General features: G+C 38.1%; 1 protein-coding gene across 2 annotated transcripts; it reads left to right on the top strand.

Annotated features, from left to right (window-relative positions):
* Positions 1-64: 64 nt before the first annotated feature.
* Positions 65-27,728, top strand: LOC121995690 (ubiquitin-like-specific protease 1D). Of its 2 annotated transcripts, XM_042549431.1 has the most exons (14): positions 69-446; positions 965-1,016; positions 2,277-2,347; positions 2,419-2,666; positions 3,585-3,645; positions 8,678-8,751; positions 8,843-8,872; positions 8,963-9,058; positions 9,875-9,977; positions 11,028-11,116; positions 11,873-11,995; positions 26,414-26,528; positions 26,950-27,057; positions 27,136-27,728. In XM_042549431.1, exons 1-14 carry the CDS (start codon positions 165-167, stop codon positions 27,289-27,291), a joined length of 1,608 nt encoding a protein of 535 aa, XP_042405365.1. In that variant the 5' UTR covers positions 69-164; the 3' UTR covers positions 27,292-27,728. The 2 variants fall into 2 exon arrangements, with proteins under 2 accessions (XP_042405366.1, XP_042405365.1); XM_042549432.1 differs by lacking the exon at positions 11,873-11,995 and having other exon boundaries at positions 65-446.

The following is a 27,728-nucleotide window of genomic DNA, read 5'->3' as shown; positions in this document are numbered from 1 at the left end:
TTTATAATATTGCTCGCTTATGCATTTTTGTCCTTTTAATATATTTTCTATCACCCCGTATTGGAGTATTGGGCATTTTTGCCCTAAACAACGCTGCAGATCGCATATTAATTTAATTAATTTTCTTTTACTGCTGTTTATTCAGTTTTCCTTCTGGGCCGGAGATGGCGAAGCAGCCTATAAAGATTGATTGGGAGACGGTGCTTCCTGAGATGCGCGACAACGGCCCGCCTCTGGAAGTCGAAGTGGTCGCAATGGTGGCGTCGGAGGTTTCGGATGTTGCGAATCTCGCTGATCATGCGTTGCTGGAATCGATTCAGCGGTTGAAGAAGCACCTTTCGTCGGAGATTAGGAGTCGGCTAAGTGACGGCGGCGCCAAGTTGAAGGCATTGCTGTGCCAGATGGATGAGGAGCGCAATCGGAGGGATCGTGTTCGTGACCCCGAGGTACGTTGACGGATGCTCCATCGATATTCGCTTCGATGGAGGAAGCAAAGGATTTGTTAGTGTGATTGTTTAGAAGAAGGAGGAATAGAGTGGATGACATTCTATCAATGCGAGGCGACATACGGAGTTCCTAAAAAAAGGGTTTTGCCCAATAGTTAGTTTTAAAAGAGGCACTTTTCACGTTTAATCGGAAAACCTAAATGGAAATAAGGAGATGAAATAGGCTCAATAATGAGCAAATGGGTTGCAAATGGGAATGAAGTTAACGAACATGTGGTAGTGGCAGGAGGTAAGGTTGAATTTGCATTTGGAAATTAAATAGATTGAAGTGAAGAAAATATCACCATGGTGGAACATACTTCCCGTTTTTTGTTGCACAAACAACAATAAATTGGTATGTATTGGATGAAATCATTCAAAATTTTAGTTAAAAGATCCCTCTGAGTTTAATTATTATATTAGCCTCTAGCGTTGATGAAGTCTAGTGATTGTAAATTTACTGGTTTGTTATGTTCCAGGACACTGGAAGTTGCGATGCTACCACTCAGTCAAAAAATATGGAGTACCCAGGTACAGTTTGAAATCTTTATTCATACTTGGAAACATTTCCCGAATGAAAATAGGCAGACTTAAGATATGCAATATTTCCTCTGATTTTCACTTTCTCGTTTTGCACATTAACGCCCATGTTTTTATGCCTATCATAACAAAGCTATGATAAAGTTTTCTTTTTAGATATTTTTATATATTTGATATTTCTCATCACACGTTCTATTTGCTTACTTTTGGATTAATATATTACCAAGAAGCCAAGAATCTTTGCAGTTCTCAAAGTGTGCCATATTTCTTATCTTCATTTGTTGGATTTACTGTACTTCAAAATGCTGTATCAATGAAAGCTTACATTTTAAAGGCCATTTCTTCCTAACTTCATCCTGCTTATTTGCGATATACTATTTACTTTGGTGAATTATTATTAAATGTATTGATTGAAGATATTGTAAGTCTGTTACAGGGTCTCTAATTTGGTTTCCTCTATTGGATCATCTCAAGCAAATCTGTTGAAGGATACTAGTCGGATTTGTTTGGTTGGTTTAGAAGGTCCACACTTGGCTAACTCACTGTTTAAATTGTCAAATCCTATAACTTTGTCTGTGCCATTTTTTTTCCTCCTGCAGCAGTTCAGGAAGATCTTAAAACACTGAAACCAAGGTTCCAATCTTATGATTTTAGTTTTTTTTTGTTCCATGAGAAAAAACTGGAACAGATGGTAATCTAAAGATGAGGTTCTTACCTTTGGAAAGACAATGAGAGGGAGGGAAAATAGGAGAGTGAGTAATGACAATATTTCCAAATTCCAACTAATCCTTCCATTTATTACAGGTCACAACTAGCAGATAAATCACTCTTCCTTGTTACTTGCAAGGCAGCTAGTGTAAGGGAACAAGAGAATTCTTTGAAGTCTAATTGTATTCGTGGCTCTTCATATTGATTTTCCTGCCAATAAAGTACACACATTGAAATAATTTTCCCAAAGGAATATCAATGCTTACTATTAAGAGGTGAAAAATATACATGTTCTTTGATTTGATTGCTCGCTGTTCTATAAGGTTTATAGTTTTTGTAAAACAAAAAATTGATGTGATTTTAGAAGAACAAGTTAAAGGAAGGGAAATAACCTAAGTATGTGGGTCACTATTCTAGAGCATCTTAAAGTCCAGTATTTCAATGTATGTTTGATAGTATCTAGAGTTTGTTGAACTGTAGAAAATAATTCTTCACTGCTTTGCTTTTAAGAATTGCTTCTCATTCTCCTTGTCTCTGATACAGTTAAAGATCACAGTGAAAATCCTATACAATCGAAGTTTGCCTCTAAGTTTATAGAGAAGTTAGAAGGAAAGGTAAATGCACGACCTTCTCAATACTATTATTTTATAACATTGCTGGTATAGCCATTTCAATATTCTATCAGGCAGATGCTGCATTTGATGAGGACTTGAATGTTATCAATCAAGGCAAGGCCAATGGCTATGGGGAAAATGAGCTACACAAGAATGAGAGAGGTCATCGGTTTATAATCACTTCACAGAAAACTAAACATTCTTCAAAGCAAACACCTTTCAAATGTGTTGGTAGATTTAAGTTGAGGTCCTTTAGTGATGAGCATGAGGATCCGTGTTCTTCCCGTCGTCCTAAAGAGAATTATTACAATTACAAACGGTATGGTCTATTTTTTCTTTGCATTTTTAGTATTCATTATGAATGTTGAGCTTTGAAGCTTATTTTCAAGATATACTTATCAAGTTCTTTATTGTTGTATATTTTCATCAAATTTATATCTTTAGACCCCCTTGTTGTAATTAGTTTTTGCTCCTCTTTATCCTTTTTGATTGAGTCATTGTTGGTTGTGGCAAGAAGGTTTCAAGGCCCTTTTTTCTTGTTTACGCAAACGACAAATCATGAAGTCCAAGACTCTTGCACAACTCAAGATTTGAACCTTGCTCTTGACCATGGTTTTTAAAGGCTCTATCTCAAGCTTGTCACATAAGTGACCATTGGCACGTTTTAAAGGGGAGCATAGCAACGATATATGTTTGTACATGGCATATGCATCCTATGTATATAGTTAATAACCCTATTTGGGGTATTTAAACTAAACTAAATTGACTTAAAACCTTATGCTACCTTATTCAGTAGCTTGTAATTTGTAAAAAAAGGGCAGCTCGGTGCACGAAACTCCTGCCATGCAAGGTCCCAAGGAAGGATCCATTGTACGCAGCCTTACCCTGCTTTTTGCAAGTGACTGTTTCCAGGATTCAAACCTGTGACTTGGTCACAAAACAATAACTTTACCGTTACGCCATGACTCCCCTTTGAGCTTGTAATTTGTAAGCGCTAACTTAAAACAATTGTATTGTAAGTGATAAATACTTTAGCTATCAATCTAAATAGTTTTAGTGTTTTATATACTGCTTTTGCCTCCGCATATTGCATATGCGCTCGCTATGCAATAGGTCAGCCACATATCTCCCACATATACTTTTAAAATCTTGGTTTTGACTTTATTTTTAGTATTTCTAATGTATGTTTTGTCAATTAGTATTTTTTAATTTTTAATTTTTGTGTAATTCATTCTAGGAAGAGGATGAGTGCCCCAGACACTAAGATTAGGAATTTAGTGTCAACGAGTTTAGAAAAGGTCGGTATGCTTGTTTTTGTATATCCAATTCTTTATGCAAATCATAGTTTCTTTCAAATGTTTATGTATATCCAATTCTTTATGCAAATCATAGTTTCTTTCAAGTTCAAACTTCATGTATCTTAAAGATGAAAACTTCACATTACTGGTGTATGTGAAGGTTGTTCTCGCTGTCAGTTTGACAAAGCTATTTCATTATCAAAATAGAAGAGGCCAACTTGGAAATGGTTTTCTTTTAGGTGGTAAACCAAGCACCAATGCACGTCTCAGTCTATGTTGCAACCACAAATGATCTGTGTTGTGAGAAGCAAGGGTAGATAAGTCTTTTTATCTTTTGTTAATAAGTTGATGCTTAGGGTTGTGTGACTATATAAGCATATGTAATTCTCCTGAAATATGATGAATATTAAAAACTCTTTATTTCAACATGGTATCAGAGCAAAGTTCCGATCCCTAACCCTAACCCTAGCCGTCGGTGCATCTTCTTCCTCTTTGCCCTAGCGCCGACCAAGCTTTCCTCTTCCTTTCTTCATCGCGATCTCCTGGTGCCGAGCAAGCTTTCTTCCCTTCTCTCTGCCATGTGCAGATCTTCCCGAAGGTGCCCACAAGGTTGCCACCGCCCCAACTTCATCGGCAAAGCTGCAGTGATCTGCTGGTCACCGGAGAGCAGCAGCTTCTTCAAACTACTGTGAATTCCTGCACTTCACCTTCTCTCGAAGTCTTTTTCTTCAGCCCAGTCTACTGCCGCTGCCCCTTCCAGAAAAATTTTAATGGTGGACAACGCTAGCGAAACCTCGGGGATTTCTGCGAACCCTATGTCTTCTTCAGGACAGGTACAACCGGTTTTCACAATGGCAGGCACAGGAGGGTCCGGTCTTCAGATAGTATCAGAAAAATTGTCTGAGACAAATTATGCATCTTGGGCAGTTGCTGTTGAACTTTATGTCGAAGGCCATGATAAACTTGATATTCTTCATGGCACTAAAGTGAAACCAGATGAAAAGGATCCTAGTTTTCGCACTTGGCAACGTGACAATATTCAATTAATGACTTGGATGCTTAACTCTGTTAATTCTGGCATCAAACAAGTCATTCTTCATAACAAAACAGCGTACGATATGTGGAAGACACTGGAGCAGATGTATGGACGTCGACATGATATGTTGCGTACTTATCAGATCAGCAGTCAAATTTTCAAACTTGAACAAGGTTCAAAGTCAGTCACCAACTATTTTGCTACTCTGAAGGGACTGTGGGATGAGTTTGACTACTACCGGATGGAAAATTGGAGTTCCACTGATGATCATCAGAGATATTTAAAGCTTCTGGAAAAAGACAGAATTATTAAATTTTTAGATGGACTTACTGCAGAGTTTGAGAGTTTAAAAGGGCAAATTCTTGGTCTTGATCCTACTCCTTCTCTAGAACAGGTTTACTACAAAATTCTAAGTGAAGAAGGTAGAAAAAGGACCATGAACAACAAGGGGATTTCCACTGGAGGTCCTCCGATTGGGGAGACCTCTGTCTTTATTGGTTCTGCAAACAAGTTTCGGCCTAGGGGAACTAAAAGACAAGGGGACAAATTTTGTCAGCACTGCAAGAGAACTAATTATGATTCATATTTCTGTTGGGAAAAATATCCGGAAAAGAAACCTGAAAAATTTAAGCACAATGCTAAGAAGACTCCTAATAGTAGTAATATTGCTATCCAAAAGTTAGAAAGTGAAGAGACTATTGGTTCTTCTGTGTCCTCTATCACGGGATTGTCTTCTACTGATATTGTTAACCTCCAGCATCTTCTCTCTCGGCTTCAGGCTTCATCTTCGGCCTCTACTCCTGCAGATTCTACTCCATTTCAAGCGCACACAGGTATCCGTGGCCTGGGATTAAGTGTTACAGCCCCTGGGTCATTGATTCAGGAGCTACGGATCACATGACAAATGCTGCTAACTCCTTTATTTCTTATTCTTTATCCTCTGGGCAGGAGAAAGTGATCATTGCAGATGGAACCAAAGCCACTGTTGCTGGCAAAGGTTCCATAAAACTTACAGATCATTTTTTCCTATCCTCTGCACTTCACGTTCCTTCCGTCCCTATCAATTTACTTTCTGTTAGTAGCATTACTAAACAACCACACTGCTCCGTAACTTTTTTCCCTGATCATTGTGTCTTCCAGGATCTTGAGACCAAGCAGACGATTGGGACTGGCCGTGAAGTAGGGGGTCTTTATTATTACCAGCTTGAAACAACATCTGCTCTGAAATCTGCAGCCAAGTGTTTGGGAACTAAGCATCAAGAAATTCTTTTATGGCATTCTCGGTTGGGACATTTGTCTTTTCAGTCTTTGAAAATTTTATTCCCTAGTCTATTCCTTTCTGTTTCTCTTCAGTCATTTCAATGTGAAATCTGTCAGTTATCCAAACATTGTAGAACATATTTTTCTGAGTCTTTAAAGAAGAGTTTGTCTCCATTTGATCTTGTTCATTCGGATGTGTGGGGGCCCTCTCCTGTGACTTCTTTGGATGGCTATCGATATTTTCTATCTTTTATTGATGACTACACCCACTGTACATGGCTTTATTTGATGAAAACCAGGGAAGAAGTTCCTCGTCTCATTCAAAATTTTTGTAGAATGGTCGAAACCCAATTTAACTCAAAGGTGAAGATTCTTCGTTCTGACAATGCCCGTGAGTACTTTGCACAGTCTCTAAATACTTTTCTTGAAGACTCAGGAATTCTTCATGAGTCATCTTGTCCCTACACACCACAACAAAATTGAGTGGCCGAGAGAAAGAATCGTCATATTCTTGAAACAACCCGTGCACTTTTATTTCAACGTCACTTACCCAAATATTTCTGGGCTGATGCTGTTCTTGCCGCTGCTTATCTCATCAATCGATTGCCATCTAAAGATCTCGGGAACCGGTGTCCTCTCACTATTCTTCATCCTAGCGTAGAGTTGTTCTCCCTTACACCTCGGGTTTTTGGTTCACTTTGTTTTATACATGTTCTTGGTCCCAAATCTTCTAAACTTGATCCTCGTTCTATATGAGGAGTTTTTATAGGGTATTCCACTTGCCAGAAAGGCTACAAGTGCTTTGATCCTATTACTAGGACGAGATATATCTTGAAGGATGTTACTTTCTTTGAGTCTGAGTCTTATTATTCTCCTCAGTCTCATCCTCAGGGGGAGAATATTACCTCTTCCTTTGTGCCTTAAGTGGTCGTTCCTCAAGTGGTTTCTTCTCCTATTCCACTGGATGTCATAGAAAATAAAAAAGATGCCCCATCACTGGGAAAAGATGCTCCATCACTGGGAGCACAGTCTTCACCAGATATTATTACTTATAAACGACGAAGACACGAGCAAGAACCTCCTATGGATCGGCTGGTTGAATCGGATGCTCTGGCTCCTGATCCTGTGAAGCAGTTATCCTCATCAGTTGAGCCAACCGCACCTCTAAATATGAACGAGCTGGACCTTTCGGTTGTTGTTAGAAAAGGTGTCAGGTCATGTACTCAACATCCTATCTCCAACCATGTTTCATACTCTCGTTTGTCTCCTTCATATCATGCATTTGTTTCACAATTATCAAACCATGCTATTCCTTCTTCCTATTATGAAGCTATAAGGGATTCAAGGTGGCAGGAAGCAATGAACGAAGAAATGGAGGCTCTTAACAGAAATGGTACTTGGGAATTAGTTGATCCCCCAAAGGGGAAGAATTTGGCTGGTTCTCGAGATGATAGAAGGTCCACTTCTGGTTATTGCACTTTTTTGGGAGGAAACTTGGTAACTTGGAGGAGTAAGAAACAAAATGTTTGTGCACGGTCCAGTGCTGAAGCTGAATATCGAGTCATGACACATGGTCTTGCAGAGATGTTGTGGCTGAGTTTTCTGTTGACAGACATAGGATTAAAGGTTGAATTACCTCTCAGGTTGTATTGCGACAACAAGGCAGCAATCAATATTGCAAATAATCCAGTACAACATGACCGGACTAAACACATTGAGATTGACCGTCACTTTATTCGGGAGAGACTTGATTCTGGAGAGCTATGTCTGCCTTATGTTAAGTCTGAGGATCAACTTGCTGATATGTTTACAAAAGCTATACCCCAAGTTGTGTTTGACTCTTCTCTTAGCAAGTTAAACATGTTTGATATATATGTTTAACTTGAGGGGGAGTGTTGTGAGAAGCAAGGGTAGATAAGTCTTTTTATCTTTTGTTAATAAGTTGATGCTTAGGGTTGTGTGGCTATATAAGCATATGTAATTCTCCTGAAATATGATGAATATTAAAAACTCTTTATTTCAACAATCTGTAATCCAGTGCACTTTTCCTAAAGCTGACTAGTTCGGGTTAAGTTATTTTGAGCGAAAAATTTTCAGATGAAGTGGAGGATCTGATGATATCAGACAAAATTAAGAAGACATTCAGAATGCTGGAGAAAAAAAAAGATTTGCATCACTCTTGAAAGAGAAATGGGATTGATTACCTAGAACCAATGATGTCTTGTTGTCAGCTACTGTATTAACATTAAATAAGTTAACATTTTGTTTTAAAACAAAATATTAAAAACAAAATCTTGAATACCAAAAATTGGAAGAAATAACAATAACTCCAAAAAAAACAAATTAGTACCAAAATGACCATAATAATTGACCATATGAAAATCTAGCAAAAAAAAAATAATGACAACTGGATGAAAATTCAGGAAGTACGAAAAAGAAGATAAGTAATCCAATCAAAATCAATCTACTCAACTTTGCATACTTAACCAAAGAATATAATTGGATAGTAAGATACAAATAATTCAAGTCTATAACCTGAAGATAGTAGTCGATAAGACAAATATTATTGGTGATTGATTTGAGTTTGTAGCCTTTTCTCTGCCACTTATTTGTTGCTACAAGATATACTACACTGTAACCAAAGAAATGTGCATTTGGAAGTTCTCCCTTAATCTTTGTAATTATCTTGCACTATATCATAAGCCGTAAGTTCTTCATTTCTCATAATGGAAATAGGTTAATAAAGTTGTTCTTTTGGATGAAGAAGAAATTCACCCTGTACAGACATCAGAAGATGGCTCTGATAAATGGTGATACTGTATAACTTTTTTTCCTTCTTTATGTTAGTTAACTGCTGCTTTGTCAAACTGTCTTGCTAATGAGCATTTTTATTTTTTCCAGGAAGATGGCGATTGTTTATTACCCTTCAAGGTCAGTCTTCTCAAATATTTGAACATACAAATTATGGGTGTTAATATCATCCCCAAAGCCTCATAACTAAAGTGTCTTTACTTGAAACAGGGAGGATCCTGAATCTGTACAGCTTTCTTACTCAGATATAGCATGTCTAGAGCCTAAATCATACTTGACATCTTCGATAATGAATTTTTACATTCGGTAAGTACTACAAGACATGCAGAAGCTTTCCTTATAAAATCAACTTATAAGGATTTTCTTGATTCTTGAGTTAATATTTTTGCTATCACATATTGGTATCATTTAGGGTGTTTTTATTAGGCTGGAATTTAATGAGAATGGTTATGGAAAATGTGTATATTATTCCATTTTAATGTTTGCGACTGGATTAGATAATTTGAGACGGCATGATTCATTCTAAAAAATGGATCATTTAATTCCATTGATTCCCTACTATAAAAGGTGGAAAATTTCATTGACCTCTATTAAATATAATACTACTTAACAAATTATCTTTGATAAATAAAATAGAGATGATAAAAGGAGTGAATGGAGTAAGTTGATCCAGTTGGATGAATGTACGAGTTGGGTAAATTTATTAAACGGTTGAATTGGTCAAGTCGGGTGGGTTGGTCCAGTTGATTGAGCCGATCAACTTGATTGAGTCGAGTTAATTATTCAGGTTGTTTGATTGCATCAGACAAACTAGTTAGGCTAGTTGAATTGGTCAAGTTAGGCGAATCAGTTAAAGTTACAATATTGGTCTAAACCCATATTTTAGAATTATTATTTTATATTACAAATTCTATGGGATTAGTATTTGGAAATTGTAATGCAAGATTAGGTCCAAGTTCATAGTTACAAGTCTTCGAACTTGATTGCATGCAATCTAGATATGAAATCACTTCTGGTTTGCTCTGCATATCTTTCATCCTTTTAGTGCGCAAATGAGAGCTATTTTTTTTTAAATGATTAGCCTTTATATTTGCATGTATTGACTATTCCTTTGTGTTTCAGGTATCTGCAGATGTCCCTGTCCTTGGTTGATAGACCAAAAGAACGCTATCATTTTTTCAATACATACTTTTACAAGAAACTTGAGGAAGCAATTTCGCCTAAGGTGCTATTTCTGTAACATGTCATGATTATGACTTATATTCTCTGGTTAATATTGCAAAAATTCAATACAGATAAGAGTTAGTGAAAGTTTTTCCAACGGCATTGTGATCATCTGTGTAACTTTTTATAAGTAAAGTTCCTTTGATTAGGGAATTTTCATAATTACTTAAGCAGGTTCAATGTCTTTTTAATCAAATTGAAAATTCAGTAAGTGGGATAATTTTGATGTTTGAAAATGACAGTGAGTGTTGCAGTTGTACAATTTTACCTATTTTGAATACTTGTTTGTCACATATTGCTAACATGCTGTGTTGTTTTTTTTTTAAATTTTCTTGTAGAATACTTGCATGTCTGTATTGGAAGTGCAAAACTATCCTATTCTGCATTACTTGTTTAGCTTTGTTGGGGAGGTATTGATAGCTGGGTTGCGTATTCTTATTATCCTTATTATCATCATATTTGTGATGCATTGTGTTGACACTGTTGCATGACACCAAAACGGGAGACCTCTTGAATTATTATATATTTCTGGTATCTCTGCCTATTCTTTTATGAAAAAAGGTCGATGCTTGTTCTAAATTTTCAAGCAATTTATGCATTTCAACTTGAGAGTTTTGTGCAATAGTGATTCTGAAATTTCAGTGTAATGACGTATGATGGGAATTTTCAGCATTTACTAGGAAGGAAATGAAGTAGTTTAAGTATGTGTATTTATTAGATGCTTAAACTTCATTTGTTTTGCCTGAGTTGAATTGGAAATAAACTAGAGTAATTGTTGTTGAAATTTCTTCCTTCTCTACTTCCCTCCAACTAAACAAAAGATAGAGAAATTTATAATTTTATTTTCTTTTTCTTTTCTCTATTTCTGACCACATAAAAACACCATTAATTTCCATGGACGACTAGAGGTGTAGCATTGCCTGCATATTATATACATTTGAAACCAATTAGTTAATTTCACCTGTTTCGCTCTACATATTTATGAATTGAGCTTGCACTCATTTCTCATTCACTTTTGTCAAAGCGATAACTAGAATACTTTACTTATTAGGCTAACAAGGAATTTGAGAAACTGAGGAGATGGTGGAAAGGTGTTAACATATTTCAAAAGTCTTACATCTTCATTCCTGTTCACCGAGAGTGAGTACTTTTGTCCATTTCATACCAATAATGTGAACGGATTTAGTAGTCTTTTGTTTCATTTTCATGTATTTGAATGTGCTCCATTCTCACAGTGATTAAATGGTATTGGCGATCTTAGTTAAAGGTATTAATGTGAATTTCAAGCATTTTCCATGTCATTCTCTTGATGTAGTTGAGAGACTACTACTATTTTTTTTGCTAGTTTTGATGCATCTATTTGTCCAGATTCACGAAGTAGCTGAATCATTTATCCAACCTCTGGCATTTTTTTGTTGATTTTTTTTTTTGAAAAAACCTATATGATGAAGGATATGCTATGTGGGTGTTATTTGTTTTTGTATTAGCTTTAGCCTCTAAAGAATTTTGATGAACGACATTCCATGTTTTACTTTACTCATATTCTGCTTATTTGGCATAGTAAAAGTTTACAAAATTTGAGGGAATGATAAAAATCCGATATCTGCCTTCTGTCGTTAATACGGTAGGAAGATCAGTGATTCTTACAAAACTGGAAAACAAGATGAGTCATACTAGTTTTCCCTATATTTTTCTCAAAAGTCCATTAATAGCTTCTTAGTAGAAATGGGTTTTATACTTTTTGGCTGCAGTTGCAGAGATATCTACTCTCTTGTTTCTGTGACCGATGAGGTTGCATTTCTTTTTGAAGTGATAGCATAATTCCAGCCGAGCGCACAGAACGTGCAAAATTATTTAAATCAATGTTTACTAAATTTATGCTGTTTCTGTAAGCAGTATGCACTGGAGTTTGGTGATTATCTGTATTCCTGCAAAAGAAGATGAATCGGGTCCAATTGTCCTTCATTTGGATTCATTAGGCATTCACAGTAGCCATTTAATATTTGAGGTCATTGACCGGTGAGTTGTCAGTGAAATACTTTTTTTACTTCTAATATACTTCACATGTTTATTCTTGTTATATCCACACGCCCTATTGTCGTATTTTAGAGACCAATGGTGTGAGCTTCTGCCTTTTATTTTCAGTAAACCGCAACTCAAAGAGCATATCAAGTGATTGTGAATGAATGAGTCATGTAATTTCAAGCCAGCCAAAAGCATTCTACATTTTAGGATTGGGATTAAAAATTTCCTGAAATTCAGGATCAAGAGGTTGGATGCAACAACTTAGGTTGTTGATTCTGGCTCTCTACAAAAGTTTAATAGAAAACACTGAATAGTCAATTATTCTAGAAAAAATTTAATAAAATACATTTCTGTAGCTCTTCGTAGCATGGATAGCATTAGAAATTCTCTTTTATACACATCATACCGTATATGTTTGTAGGATTCATATCCATACATGTTTTACAAATTACTAGAAACGCTTTAGCTCCAACTTGCGTTTTGTCTTGACCTTTAGACTGAGTTTACTTCGATGGCTAACTAGGAAGGGTAAGGGGAGGAAACAATCTTTTGCACTAGACATATTTGACTTGCCTTATATTACTGTAGGAAATAACTATTAGAAGGCATGGGGAGGAAATAATTTTAAAATGCATATTTTTAACTATTTCCTGCAAACTAAGATTTAGAAAATTACCTTATGATTCACAGTTGATCCTGCTCCGAGGTTCTCCAAGAGGACTCACCGGTGCGTTGGTTAGGGGTGCAAATGAGTCAAGCCGCTCGCGAATAGCTCGGTCAAAATTCGACTCGAGCTCAGAATTGACCGAGCTTGAGCCCATTTAATACTTGCTCGATGGCTCGTCGAGCCTGCTCGAGCTAGGCTAATTTAATATTTTTATATTTAAAATAATTTCTACTTTAAAACTAAATAATAAGTTAAGGAGGTATTTGTGGTTAGAGTGTTTCATTAGGTAAACAAAGGTTGAAGGTTCGAATCCCAGCTTGCGCAGCTTGTTTTTTCATTTAAATTCATTGTTTTGAGCCGAGCTCGAGCTGAGCCTCTTTAGTTTTCTCGAGTTTGAGCTCGAGCCGACCCAAGCTCAAGCTCGCCTCGACTCATTTTCACCCTTAGTGTTGGTAAGAGAGTTGACGCGACTGGCCTAAGTTAATCCAATTAGAGAAAATTATCATTAGCCAAAAATACCACCCCCTCCGTTCTTATTACTATCCTTTTATACATTTTTCCCTCAAACCTTTCACCTTCTCATTAATGAGACTGCATTTATTATAGGAAAGTAATGAGCAAATTATTTGTTCATTAATTACAAGAGATCTTTTGTCTCTTTCTAAGTTTTTATTGAGGCTATGATTGATGAGGACATAGTAAATGCACATGACTATTAATTTGCTTCTTCTGCGAATTCCCCTTTCTCACATATCTATGAGCCCTTGATGAACATTGAATATAAGCGGCGTATACAATAATTCTACATATCGCTGACTTGGTAATTTACCTCCTGAGCAGGATGCCGAGTTATGACACAATTTCTCAAAACCTAGAAACATGTATCAATGAGCCCTTAATGAACACTAAATATAAGCGGTGTTGAGCATTTAATGTAGGTCACAATAACGAGTTAATGCAGTAATTCTACCGATCGGTGATTCGGTAATTTGCCTCCCAAGCAGCAGGATGCCGAGTTATGACACGATTTCTCAAAACCTAGAAAGGGTACTCAAGCGCCGACCGGTGACTCTACTCTCTAAACCCGCTCGGTAAGTCTTAGAAGCGATAAGGGCTTTCCTGGTGAATGAATTGCCCACTCTCGTTTAGCTTGATCATCACCCGAGCGGTGCATCTCCTCTCCTCAACCTTGACTTTGATTGCCACCTCATATGCTACGTTGACTTCTTGACGCCACATGACACCTCTTGTGGACCGCCACATCATAAGCCTCCCCCTTTAGTTCAGTCGAAGGAAGTGTACAGCTAATTGACTGCGGATGTGACTTAACTAAAAGCTGATTATCATTGCCACGTGGAGAGAGAGAAGAAAGCCTTTTGCATTTATTTATTGTAGAAGAATCGGAGAGATTTGTTTATTTATGAGTCGTGACGCCCATTAATGAGGCGTGCCATGATTGGTGACGTGTCATCCTCAGCCGACCAATAACCTTACGAGTCGTCATTTACGAAAATGAGGTCGCATCATGGTCACATCAAGTGATTGACTATTACCGGTTCCAAAGTGCTGACGTAGATGAGTATAGTTTGCACACTTCTCGAAGTTTGCACCACATCCAATGACGTCAATTAAATCCCGCCCCTTAACAACTTTTGATCTGACGACGCACATCGAGGAATCAATGCTATATTAAGGTTTTTAAACATTTCATCTTCTTTGTCGCCTCTGTTTGAGTCTCCGACGTCTCTCTTCATCGTCTATACTCCCTTATTCTCATGTAAGTCTTCACTTTCTTTTAGCTCCCTTTGTTTGTTGAGTCTCTTTCTCAAAAAACTTCCAATGACTTTCATCCCATGGTATAAGACCATGCATTCCTCTATGATCCGGGAGTTCGGGGGGCACTTGGCAAGACTATGACATTCCTTCTAATTATGTGATTCGAGTACCTAGAGGGAACTAAGTGCCCTCGATGTCTCCTCTCGGTTTCACCACATTCTTTTATAGCTAGGTAGAGAGCGGCCTTTGCTTCCCTGTTCCCGAGTTTTTTAGAGACGTGTGTACGTATTTTGGAATTTCTCTTCATTAACTGGCACCTAATGCTATTAGAATTCCATATAGGGTGGCTATGATTTTTCGGTTATATAACATCCTGCTCACCCCTACATTTTTCTACTACTTCTTTCATCCGAAGCGACTTGAGTTAGGAGCCTTTCATTTTATGTCCCAATCGGGATGTAAGTTTTTAGAAGGTAGTCCTTCGTCTCACAAAGGCTGGAAGAATAAATTTTTCTATTTGAAACCGCCGACCCCTTTCAACTTCCCTACCGGCTGGAGAGTAGAGCTCCTAGAACCACCGCCACTCGGGAAGTATAAGAAGAATCCCGAATATCAACGGGCGTTAGAGACACTAGTCGGCATGTGCTTCAACTCCATCGCCATCATCCAAAATGAGGGCCTCCTCTATCGGGCTCGTTTAAGTTCTAACGCAGCCGATCTGGAGAAGTCGCTCGGTAAGCGTTTCCTAGTCTTCATCTTCTGTGAGAACCTACTTTTCTTGTCGACCTGCAGAGGATACAATGTTGGGCGTTTTGATGGGAAAACTCCTGAAGACCGAGTAGACTTTTGGGCTCTGGCGACTCCAAAAGTTTCATCGGATGCCGCTGATGTTGCTTCAGGTGAGGCCGACCTACCTCCCCCTTGAGAGCCCTTTGGCACGAGCATTGAGATTGTCTCATCCAACCGAGAGGCCACCACCTCTGAGGCGGATTCTTAAGCACTATCACTCGTGACCGAGTGAGTGGAAGATATTGTTCACTCGGTCCCTGAACCCAACTGCGGATCCAGCTCCCCCAGATCTGTAGAGTGGCACTTTCCCCGATCTACGAGGAGATCGAAGCACCAGATTCCCCTTTGAGAATTAGGAGGGGCAAGCGCCTCAAGCCTTTTAGTCGAGCGGCGGTCTCGCTTGAGAGACCTTCCTCTCGACCAAGAACAAGTATTACTATTAGGGAGCCTTCTGGAGAACCCTTAATTAGTTTTCCAATCACCAGTTCTGTGCCCTCTGTATCTAAGACACTACCTATTGTTCTAGTGGGTCCGACAAGAAGTGACTTGGTATTCGAGCTAGAATCTTCCTCGAGCCTTGTCTTTCCTCGGATTCCTCCCAGTCCCAGCCGATCGGAAGGCATGACACGTCAGGTCAGTATGCTACAGCTGTTGAAGATGGGTGATTATGCCAAAGTCTTTAGAAAAAATGGACCCGCTAGAAGTTAGCCGCTGCACTAATAGTACCATGCTTAAAGTTCACGTTTTACATTTGTTGCCTTTGCTTCCCGACGTGATCAATTAAGTTAGATGAAATTCTTTATGTAGCTATGGTCAGAACACATGCATGTCTATAGTTGCATTCTCGCGCTAGTCACGCAGATCGGTCAACTGCTACAACAAATCACCGATTTGGAAGTGTGAATTGAAGAACCTACTCGAGCGGCCAAAGAGGCTAAAGCAGAAGCTGCTCGGGCAAAAGAAGAATGCCTCTAGAGAAACTCGGCTGTTGGGCTTCGCAAGGAACTCGAACTTTCCATGGCACAAGTATTTTCCCTCCAAGTCAATCTGGATGAAACAATTCAGAGGGAAAAATCATTGTAGGCCAAAGTTATCTCGCTGGAAGCTCTCCGGGTTGAGCTTACTTCCCCACTCATCGAACAGGAGGTCTGGCTTGCTACCTCGGATAAACAAGTAGCTGATATGCAAGGCCAGCTAACACAGGCTGATGGAGAAGTTGCCACCCTTTGCGAGTAGATGGCTAACGCTATTCAGAGTGAAGCGAAGGTGGTGACTTTGTTGGATGACGTTCAATCAGAGATGACTTCTTACAAAGCCCAAGAAGGAGAGCGCCGAGCGGCTTTCAAAGAAGACTTTTTAAAATCTGAGGAATATTCCGATCTGCTAGTCGCTCAAATTTTAAAGAGACTGAAACAGGAGCTTCCCAACAAATTTTTAAAGCGGGATTGGTTCCCCTAGGTACCAACATAAATTTTCTAGACTTAGAAAAAGTATGGGAGGAGTCACCTAAGCCTGAAAAGACTCTGTAAGTAATTTATAGCTTGGTTAATTTTTGTACAACTTTTGAGCTGCTGAAGTCCTTAGAGCTTATATAAATCCTTGCCTTGCTTATAGATGTTCTAATTATACAGACTTGTGTCTTTAAGCTTTTGTATGTTTGTTGTATATCTGATCGGGGAGAGCATAATGCAATGCTGAATAGGTTGCAGTTGCCTTTCTGAGAGGATAACACTTAGAAAATTTCGCATTTTGTATAACTCTAGCTTTCGCTTGGGAAGGTTGAACCCTCATTAGAGGATGTCTTTGGCTAGCTTCCACTCGGGCAGGTTGAACCCTCGTTAGAGGATGTCTTTGGTTAGCTTCCGTTCAGGAAGGTCGAACCCTCGTTAGAGAATGTCATTGGTTAGTTTCCGCTCGGGAAAGTCGAACCTTCATTTAGAGGATGTCTTTGGTTAGCTTTCGCTCGGGAAGGTTGAATCCTCGTTAGAGGATGTTTTTGGTTAGCTTCCGCTCGGGAAGGTTGAATCCTCGTTAGAGGATGTTTTTGGTTAGCTTCCGCTCGGGAAGGTCGAATCCTCGTTAGAGGATGTCTTTAGTTAGTTTCCTCTTGGGAAGATTGAACCCTCATTTAGAGGATGTCTTTTTGTTAGCTTTCGCTCGAGAAGGTTGAACCCTCGTTAGAGGATTTTATGACATTTCAATAGAAAGGCTGAGTAGTAATGAATTTTTATTTTAAAAAAAGAAGCATACATTTATCTTCAAACAACATGAAGGAGATAAGATTCAATGACTTCTGTAGAGCTGCAAATGCTTGACACTCCATGGTCGAGATAAATTCTTCATCATAGTTTTGCCTACGAATTGACTCTTCTCCTACCTCGACAGACACCACTGCTTCTGCTCTATAAACTAAATGAAAAGGAGTTTCACCAATGTTTTCTCTCGGAGTTGTTTGATAAGTCGCAAGATGCCAGGTAGTTTTTCAACCCAATTACCTTTTAGATTGATCTTGAGGCCACGAATAATTTCCTTATTGACAACCTTTACATTGCTCTGAGGATAAGCTACAGAAATGAAAACTTGCTGAATGCCAAGTCCTTCACACCATTGCCGAAGTTTGTGTCCTTGAAATTGTCGACCGTTATTAGATACTATTTTGTGAGGTATTCCATATCGACAAATAATGTTTTGCCATAACGTTTTCATGATCACTTTTTCTGTGATCCGAGCAAGGGCCTCAACTTCTATCTATTTGGAAAAATAGTCGATGATGACCGGTAGGAATTTCTTTTTGTCTTGGATCGATTAGGAAAGAGCCTACTATCCATTTCCCATTGTCAAAGGGATATGACATAGTGTGGAGGTTTTAAGCTAGGCAATGTGACAGAGGCTGATGCTTCTTGCAATGCTCACAAAAGGCTACAAATTTAACTGTGTTCATCTGTAATGTAGGCTAATAATATCCAGCCAATAACACCTTTCGAGCTATCGATTTTCCTCCTATATGATTTTTGCAGATGTCTTCATGAATTTTCCTCATGGCACAATCAGTGTCATCAAGTCCAAAGCATTTAAGTAAAGGATGAACAAAGGCATGACGATATAATTTCTCCCCGATCAAGGTAAACCGAGCAGCTCTTCTTTTAAGTATACGAGCTTTAGCTAAGTCGGCAGGTAGTGTTCCACTCTGGGAAGGAGATCATAGAATTTCGTCAATTTTCTTCCCTCGCGGTAGTATTGCTTATCTAACTATGTACAGAGCTTGACAACTCGAGCTATCCAACGCCCACGAGGCTAAAGCAGTTGCCATCTTTGTTAGTTTATCTGCTCTCATATTCTCCACTCGGGATATCTTTTGAAGGCTCACTTCTTGGAAGTTAATCTTAAACTGTTTAAACGCCTCGATATATCTTTTCAGCTGCTCGTTCTGGACTTCAAAAGTACCCTCCAACTGTTGTGCCACACGAGCTGAGTCAGAATAACTAATTACTCGAGCGGCTCCTTCTCTTCTTACTGCTTGAAGACCCGATAATAGAGCTTAATATTCAACTTTATTGTTAGATGCTCGAAAATTAAACCGAAGGGCTAACTATATGGCATCACCCCCGAGGTGAAATTAACAAGATTTCTACTCCGCTAGCCAACCGATTGGAAGAACTATCCACATATATCTTTCAGGTCTCATCATAATTTGGATTGGATACCTCTGCCATAAAGTCTGCTAGAGTCTAAGCTTTAATTCTCGTGCGAGGTTGATATTGAATGTTATATTCTCCCAGCTCAATTGTCCATTTTACAAGCCGCCCAAAAACTTCAGGATTAATAAGAACCCGACCGAGCTAGCTATTTGTGAGAACAATAATAGGATGAGCCAAAAAATATGGTCTTAGTAAAGACCAATGCTAAGGCCAATTTTTGTAGTACGGAATATCTTGTTTCTACATTTTTCAATAAATGACTATGAAAATATATAGGGTATTGAATAATATCTTCCTGCCGTAATAGAATTTAGCCGACTGCCTGCTCAGTCGCAGATAAATACAGAAATAGTGTTTCGTTCGCTACTGGTTTGGATAACATAGGTAATCTAGCAAGATATTCCTTGAGTTCATTGAAGGTTTGATCACATTTGGCATCCCACTCAAATTTTAAAGCCTTACAAAGGATTTTGAAGAAGGGCAGACTTCGATCAGCCATTCGGGAAATGAACCTTGATAGAGCGGTTATTTGGCCCAACAACCTTTGAGTCTCTTGAAGGTTTCGGGGAGGAGTCATATGTTGCAAAGCCTCTACTTTGTCTAGGTTGGTCTTGATACCTCACTCGGTCACCATATATCCCAGAAAACGTCCGCTCTTCACTCTGAAGACATACTTCTTTGGATTTAGTTTAAGTTCATGCTGCCTTAGAGTGTTACAAGTCTCTTGAATATCAGAGATCAAGTCTTGGCCATGAATTGTCTTAATAAGTATGTCGTCCACGCAAACTTTAAGATTTTGCCTGATCTGGTGTTTAAATATCCGATCCATCATCATCTGATAAGTGACTCCTGTATTTTTGAGACCGAACGACATAGCATAACAAAATGTTTCGTCAGCAGTGATGAAACTTACTTTTTCTTGATCATTTGGATCCAACGAGACTTGATGATATCCCTGAAAGACATCCAACATACAAATATACTCGCAGGTTGAATCTACCATCTGGTCTATGCGAGAGAGGATAACAACCTTTCGGGCACACTTTATTAAGATCCCGAAAATCAATACAGACTCGCCACTTACCGCCCGACTTTGAGAGTAATACTATATTTGTGAGCCAGGTCGGGAATTGCACCTCTCTTACATATCCTGCTTCCAGTAGTTAATCAATCTCTGCTCCGATAATTTGATTTTGTTCTCCACTGAAATACCTCATTCTCTGTTTGACTGGTCGGAAATCTGGTAATATATTTAACTTGTGCATTATTAGATCCAGAGAAATGCCTTTGACCTCTTTTGGTGACTAGGCGAAGACATCATAATTTTGCTTCAAACAGCATATTAGTTGCTGCTTCAATCCTAGCTCCAGATCGGCAGATATTCTTGTAATCCCTTCCTCCCGCTTGGGATGTACACAAATCTCTTCTTGTTCTTTTTCTTTAGGGCGGTGTGGCTTTTCTTCTTTATCTGGTCAAGGTAATGGAAACTCTTGAGCTATTTGTAAAGTCTTCATGGTTCTAGCTTTTCGTTACTCGAGCTGAATAACATCTATTAAAGCAATCTAGGTACCCTAGGTTATGATATTTGGGCAAAGTTTAAGTTAGATTTATTGTTGTATTTGATATGCATTGTGAGTGTGCAAGATATAAGTACAACAAGGAGAGTCCAAGTGTGATCTTGGCAAAGGAGGAATGTCCAAGGGTGAGTCTTGGCAGTGTAAGTCCAAGCATGTAGTCTTGGCAACATAAGTTCAAGTGTGACTACGGGAGTAAATGAACCAAGCCGCTCGCGAGCTATTCGAAGCTCGATTCGATAAAAGCTCGTTTGAGCTCGTTTAATGAGGCTCGTTAAAATAAACAAACCAAGCTCAAGCTTCGTAATATTCGACTTGTTAGCTCGTGAATACGTTCGTTAAGCTCATTAAACAACTTTTAAATTAAAAAAATAATAGTTTTGATATTGAATTTATAGATTTTACACTCTACTTATGAAAAATATAGACAAATATATTAAATTTATTTATTAGAATAAAATTATAAATTTTAATAATAATATTATAATTTTCTCTAAATATATAATTTAGTTTTTAATGAATATTTAAATTTATGATTTATATTTATTAAGCTCGTTTAGGCTTGATAAAAGCTCGAATAAGCTCGTGAGCCATGAATATATTCGTTAAATAAAGCTCAAGCTCGGCTCGATTATAAACGAGTCAAGCTCAAATATTCAAGAGTTCGTCTCGGCTCGACTCGATTACACCCCTAAGTGTGACTTAGCAATGGATGAAGTCCTCGAGGCGTGGTCTCTTGGCAAAGGAAGACCTGATAACAATGACAAGATCGATGGAAGCTTCAGAAGGCAAGGCGTGAATGGATGGGGAGGCATCCGAGGGACGCGAGGTTGATGGAGGAGGCTAGAAGACTAGGTCTAGGTTGTGCGGGCAAGGACGAGTGCATGAGAGATTGTACTCAGGTAAAATCCTAGGTTTAGGGTTTTACTGCAACAATCACTATAGCAGTCGACTGGTGTTTTCATCAGTCGACTAGTAGCAAACAGAATGTCACTGTTCACTCAACTCATATGGAGTAGTTGACTGATACTTTCATCAGTTGACTGGTATCGAGTCGTTGATTTATAACGGTGAAATTCCACTTAGGACCAGTCGATTGGTGTTTTTACCAGTCGACTGTTGGTGGGAAATTAGCTTGGTGTTTTCCTTCCGAGCTCTATTTAATAAAGCTTGGGGTGCTTGGGCAAGGTTGACGAAATAAAGGTGGTTAATTCCTATTAATAGTCTTTCAAGTGCCCTAGCATCCCAAGCATGCTTGTGTGAGTTGTGGTGAGGTTTCTCCACTCACAAGGAGCTACGTGAGCTAGTCGGAGGTTTTTCGAGGAGTCATCCACCGTCGGATCGGGATCGTCTACTTTACGGACAGTCATGGAGTAGGAGCTTTATCTCCGAACCACGTTAAATCAATGTGCCATTGGGTTTGTCTTTCTCTTGTTAGTATTTGTTTTTGTATTCTACTATGCGTACTAACGAGTGTAGGAAACAACGTTTTCGGTGAGACGCTATTCATCCCCCTTCTAGCGGATGTCGAGGTCCCAACAACATCTACATAGCATTTCCGGGATGCTAGTTGATCGCCTCTTATTTCACCTACCCGGTTGTCAATTGGAAACTTGATCTTCTGGTAGTAGGTGGAAACGACTACTTGGAAAGCATTAAATGCCCAGCGGATGATTCTGTTGATCGAGCCCCTCCTTGCTGCCTAATCAGATGTAATCCCGAGCGCTCGGTTGGCCTCGATATAGGACGAGATAAGTGAGGCGGTTCCACTGCTCCGAGGTTCTCCAGGAGGATTTGCCGGTGTGTTGGCAAGAGAGTTGATGCGACTGAGCAATGCTTAAGTTAATCTAGTTAGAGAAGAGAAAATGATCATTAGCCAAAAATATCATCCCTTCCTTTCTTCTTATTATCCTTTTATACACTTTTCCCTCAAACCTTTCACCATCTCATTAATGAGGCTGCATTTGTTACAAGAAAGTAATGAACCAATTATTGGCTCATTAATTACAAGACATCTTTTATCTCCTTCTAAGTTTTTAATGAGGCTATGATTGATGAGGACATAGTAAATGCACATGACTATTAATTTGCTTCTTCTGCCTGTTCCCTTTTTTCACGTATCTATGAGCTTGTAATGAACACTGAATATAAGCGGCGTTGGACATTTAATGTAGGCCATAATAACATATTGAGTTAATGCAGTAATTCTATCAATCGATGACTCGATAATTTGCCTCCTGAGCAATAGGATGCCGAGTTATGACACGATTTCTCAAAACTAAGAAAGGGTACCCGAGCGCTGAGCGGTGACTGTACTCTCTAAACCCGCTCGAGCAATAGGATGCCGAGTTATGACACGATTTCTCAAAACTAAGAAAGGGTACCCGAGCGCTGAGCGGTGACTGTACTCTCTAAACCCGCTCAGTAAGACTTAGAAGCGATAAGGATTTTCTTGGTGAATGAATTGCCCACTCTCGATTAGCTTGATCATCACCCGAGCGGTGTATCTCCTCTCCTCGACCCTAACTTTGACTACCACCTTATTTGCTACATTGACTTCTTGACGCCACGTGGACCGCGTCAACAGTCTTTTGCACTGAACATATTTGACCTGTCCTACATTGCTGTGGGAAATAACTATTAGAGTGCTTATTCAGCATGCTGGTGTGATCTGATTTGGCTTTTGGCTAAAAACAACAGATGGGGTTAGTTTTACTCTCTTATTATAATGTTCCACCATATCCTAGTTAATGGTCTCTTGTTAAAATTGTCAATTTCAGTTTTCTAAATCATGACACCTGCTTATCAAATCAGTGACTTCAATTGTCGTTTTGGACCAAACTGACCAAAATAAATGGAAAAAGGGTCAAACAACAAGAAATGAGAGTTAACGACCATGCCAACTGTTTTTGTTTTTTTTTTGCCAAATCACTCAAACATGCCATGCCACATCAGTTTCTAAATAGCTGTTTGGAGTTTGGGATGGTAAAACCATTATTTTGGCCCTTCTAGGTAATTTCCCTTACAATAATTTCTTCTAAACTGGACCAGTAAGGCAGTGGCTGTTGACTATTCTGTTCCATTGGTTGACAGGTCCAACCAAAATGATTTGATTTTTTTAGAAAGTAATAAAAAAAATGAAAATACAGGTTTATTTGTCTAACTCATCCATGATTTGGCTTTCACTCTTTCAGATAACTCTCAACTTGGTTTGACTAGCTTTGAATTGTCTATGGACTAAAACTTAGGCCAGAGGGGTCTGATTCGCAGTCGAACTGTTCAAATTGCCTTGTTTCTTTTGGTTTTAATAAAATTTGCCTAAAGGTGGGTCCAAAACTGACATGACTGGACCATGAGGTGTCCCCACATTGCTTGGAAATTGCCTAAAGTCCGGACCAAATATTTGGTGAAAATGATTTAAAGTTTTTGTCTTTGCACAAACTAACCTGAAGTTTCTATTGCTTGAGATTCTCAAGTAATTGCTGGTCAGAACTACTATGACCAGCATGGTGGCACAACTGTGAAAAAATTTAAGGGTGCGGGTCTTATGCTTTTTAGCTTTAGTATGTGTATTTAATTTTTGTGAAGTATCTTTACTCAAATTTATTTTTATTTGGATAGACGAATCCATTGTTTTAGAAAGTCTCCTCATAATCCTCTTATTCGGTCATGTAGGCTTATGCAATAATCCCCCATTGCATGCTTATTTCTACAAAAGATTAATGAGGGTAAATAAATTTTAGCTTGTTAAAATCCCAAGTCGAAGGGGAGCATTGACGCAATAGTAAAGTTGTTGCTTTGTGACAAAAAGGTCACGGGTTCGAATCTTGGAAACAACCTCTTGTAAAAGCAAGGTAAGACTGTGTACAATGGATCCTTCCCCGGGACTCCGTATAGCGGGAGTTTCGTGCATCGGACTGTCCTTTTTTTTGTTAAAATCCCAAGTCCAATCCAAGTAATTGCCAGTTTAAGCAATATGGTTTTTAGCTAATAAACAAATAAATATGGAGAAATTAAGGGAAAAAACTAATAAAAGAAATATTTGGAAGTAATACATACAAAAAGTTAGTGTAGCATATATAAGGCTGCAAAATGGATTTGGAAAGTTACTAGAAGGAATAAAATGATAATATTCAAGAATAGTTAGGTATAGCTTCAATAGATGATGAGAGAAAATGCCTTTTAGATGATATTGACATATTCAAGATGACCAATAAATTGTACAGGTAGATGAGTTTAATTTATTAGAGTGGATAATAGAAAATATTAATCATTTGTTAATGTGATAAAAGATAATTTAATTAATTTGAATATTCTTAGTGATGTAGCCTTGCAAAGAGCTCATTAGCTGAATGGTGGATGATATCATGTAACCAACTCCAAATAGTTGTGGGTAACCTGCTTGATGATAATGATGATCGATAAAACAGTTGTTCACCAACATAGAAAGGGATCCTAGGTAATATGCTTTTGTAAGTTGTATTATTTTTGGTTTTGAGTTTTGACAAACATTGTTCAATCACAATTTGGCTTTATTCTGATTTTGAATGGACAAATCATACTATTTTAAAAGCCTCTTCTTGAGGCATTTCTGCAAGGTAAATCAACGCCCTACCTTTGAATTCCAAATTTTATCCAAGTTATTGTTGAGTTACTCAATTAGGTTCTTGCCAAATAGACAAGCTACAGTTTGTAGTTCAACATTTTATATGGACCTAAGATGGTTCAGGTTAATTAGTTCATTATGTTTGGTGATATAGGATTTATATATATATAGATTGATTGATTGCTTAAGTTAATCAATTTGATCAATAAGTGCCTAACATAAAGTTATATATTTAATGGCACATGATGTATGCATAATTCAAGTTATTTACTCAATTAATGTCAACCATTTTCTTTATTTAAGTTGCATTCATATAACTTTTCAATTTGTCAGTATTTAGAGGAACATTCTCAATAATCATATATTCAAATTGGCTGCGACAATTTTGCGCAAGGGTTTCTAATAATAGTTATGCATAATTCAAATGTCAACTTCTCTAAAGCTCCAATAGGGGAGTTAATGGACTATACTTGTGACAAACACAACTAAGACCCAGCACAACCTCAACTCATCTGGCTGTGCTAGGGCACAACCTAATTTGAGATGAAGTTAGGCACAATCGTGGCAAGCCTGATTTGCTTGACTGGAATCAGCCTGAGCTCTAATGCCCTATTTTTAAAATCTATAATTTAAAAATATTTTTGGAAAAAAATGAAATTGATAAACAAATTAGAAAAATTAAAATAAATATTTACTAAAATAATATTTTTTTATTAAATATTATTACAATTATTTGATATTATATTTTTTATTGTATAAATTATATAAATTTGGTGGGGGTGGATAAGATTTGTGGGTTGTGTTGGTCTTGTATAGGATGGAGCATGACTTGTTTTAGTCCTTTGTTGGCTCGTGCCCACAAGTCCTCCGCTCAACATGGACTCATGTTGGGGCCAGGCTCGACACAATATGGCCCTTAATGGGTCATGTCAGGCATGATAGGAGACAAGATAGGCTGTGCCATGGGCGACCTACGATGCCTCTAACCTCCATGCGCTTTTTTTTCACTCTCTTTTGTTTAAAAAAAAACTTTTTTCAACCTGCAAGCCGTCATTTGCAGTAATTATTTACCTATTTTGCTCTTGCAAATGTTAGTGGACCAAGTATTCCTGACTCATTATTCATTTTGTTGGTTGTGCCTAAACTACATGCGCCAAATTGAAGTATTTTAGAGCTTCAGAATGATATTATGCTAAGTTTCCTGGTGTCGAAAATAGAGTTGCGTCAGAAAATCAGTTTACATCTGTTGTTAAATATATAAATCATTCTTACATATTCACAACAAATCTAATTTGGCTGCAGATATTTGAAAGAGGAATGGAGTTACATGAATCAAAACTCTCCTCTCCAAGATCTTCCTTTTACAGATAAGATACGGAAAAACTTTTCGTGCAGAATTGACTACAAAACAATAACAGTAAGTTTATGTGAACATTTTCAAATCATTTATTCTCCTTTTTTTTCGTTCAAAGATCCTTTACAATTTATGCCATATTTCTCCATGATTGATGAAAATTCTCTTGGGTTCATCAAGTAGCATAGATAGACTTATGGGACATGCATGTGATATTGAAAATAACCTCCTTGAGTGTCTCCAGTTCCATTGTTGCATATGATTATGATTCATCATACACACACCATATATATAACACCTTCCCTCGTGCTGAATTACATATATTCTTTTGTGTAAGTTTGTTGCAAATAGATATTACTGAAGGTCCTCTCAGATACCGTGAGTAGGTTAGGCCAGCTGATCATTTGAATTAAGTTATACATCAATAATATGATGGCTGCACCAATTACCATGGGCAAATTCTTTATCATCTTCCTGGTACCAGGTACCCCAGCAGAAAAATGAATATGACTGTGGTCTTTTTGTGCTCTACTTCATGAAGAAGTTTATTGAAGACACACCTGAAAGATTTAGAAGGAAATATCTCTCTATGGTGCGCAAGACATCTTCTAGTGTTTTGTAGCTGGTACTACATACTGTTCTAATTTCATTATCCTCTGTCATCGTTCAGTTTGGTAGCAAGTGGTTCAAATCCGAGGAAGCTTCTGGATTGAGGAAACAGATTCAAGGTCTGGTTCTTGAAGTATTTGGCTCTGCTATGACTGAGAACGATAAAGCAGAATCAGCATGTTGCCATGAGTCACCTGAAGATGTTTGTCTGCAATGATTTGATCCCTTTCCAACTCAATGTACTAGTGACATTGCTGAACCTGCCAGAAGTTCGCTTTGCAGAGTGTGAAGTTAAACAGAATACTGATCGGACCTCAAATTAAAGTAGAAAATCTCTCTCTATAATAGGCCTTAAACATGCCATTGAACGAGCTCTAATATTGGTGAAATGAGGGTCTTTATCATCCAGAGATGCAGATTCTACTATCAATTTTGCACTATTTCGTTTGCTTCACTGTATGCTTTGTAGCTTGTGAACACAGAATTGTATATATCTTTATACACATTTTGTAGCTGCAGTGTCAATCGGGATGCCAAGCTTGATCAGTGTGTTTCCTGCTCTTCTAATTTTGTGTTTGAGACCCATTTTTTCTTAGATCAATTTAGTTTGTGTCAATTGACCAATTTATGGAGATTTGAATTTTGATTTTTAAA

Source organism: Zingiber officinale, chromosome 6A, assembly GCF_018446385.1.
Source record: "Zingiber officinale cultivar Zhangliang chromosome 6A, Zo_v1.1, whole genome shotgun sequence".
Classification (NCBI taxonomy): Eukaryota; Viridiplantae; Streptophyta; class Magnoliopsida; order Zingiberales; family Zingiberaceae; genus Zingiber; species Zingiber officinale.
The sequence above is the reverse complement of the archived record's forward strand: the minus strand, read 5'-3'. Positions and strand labels throughout refer to the sequence as shown.

Coding starts and splice junctions, on each gene's coding strand:
- LOC121995690 (XM_042549431.1), top strand. CDS start 165: ATGGCGAAGCAGCCTATAAAGATTGATTGGGAGACGGTGCTTCCTGAG. Junction 9,978..11,027: donor AGGAAGCAATTTCGCCTAAG/GTGCTATTTCTG, acceptor TTTACTTATTAG/GCTAACAAGGAATTTGAGAA. Junction 11,996..26,413: donor ATATTTGAGGTCATTGACCG/GTGAGTTGTCAG, acceptor ATTTGGCTGCAG/ATATTTGAAAGAGGAATGGA.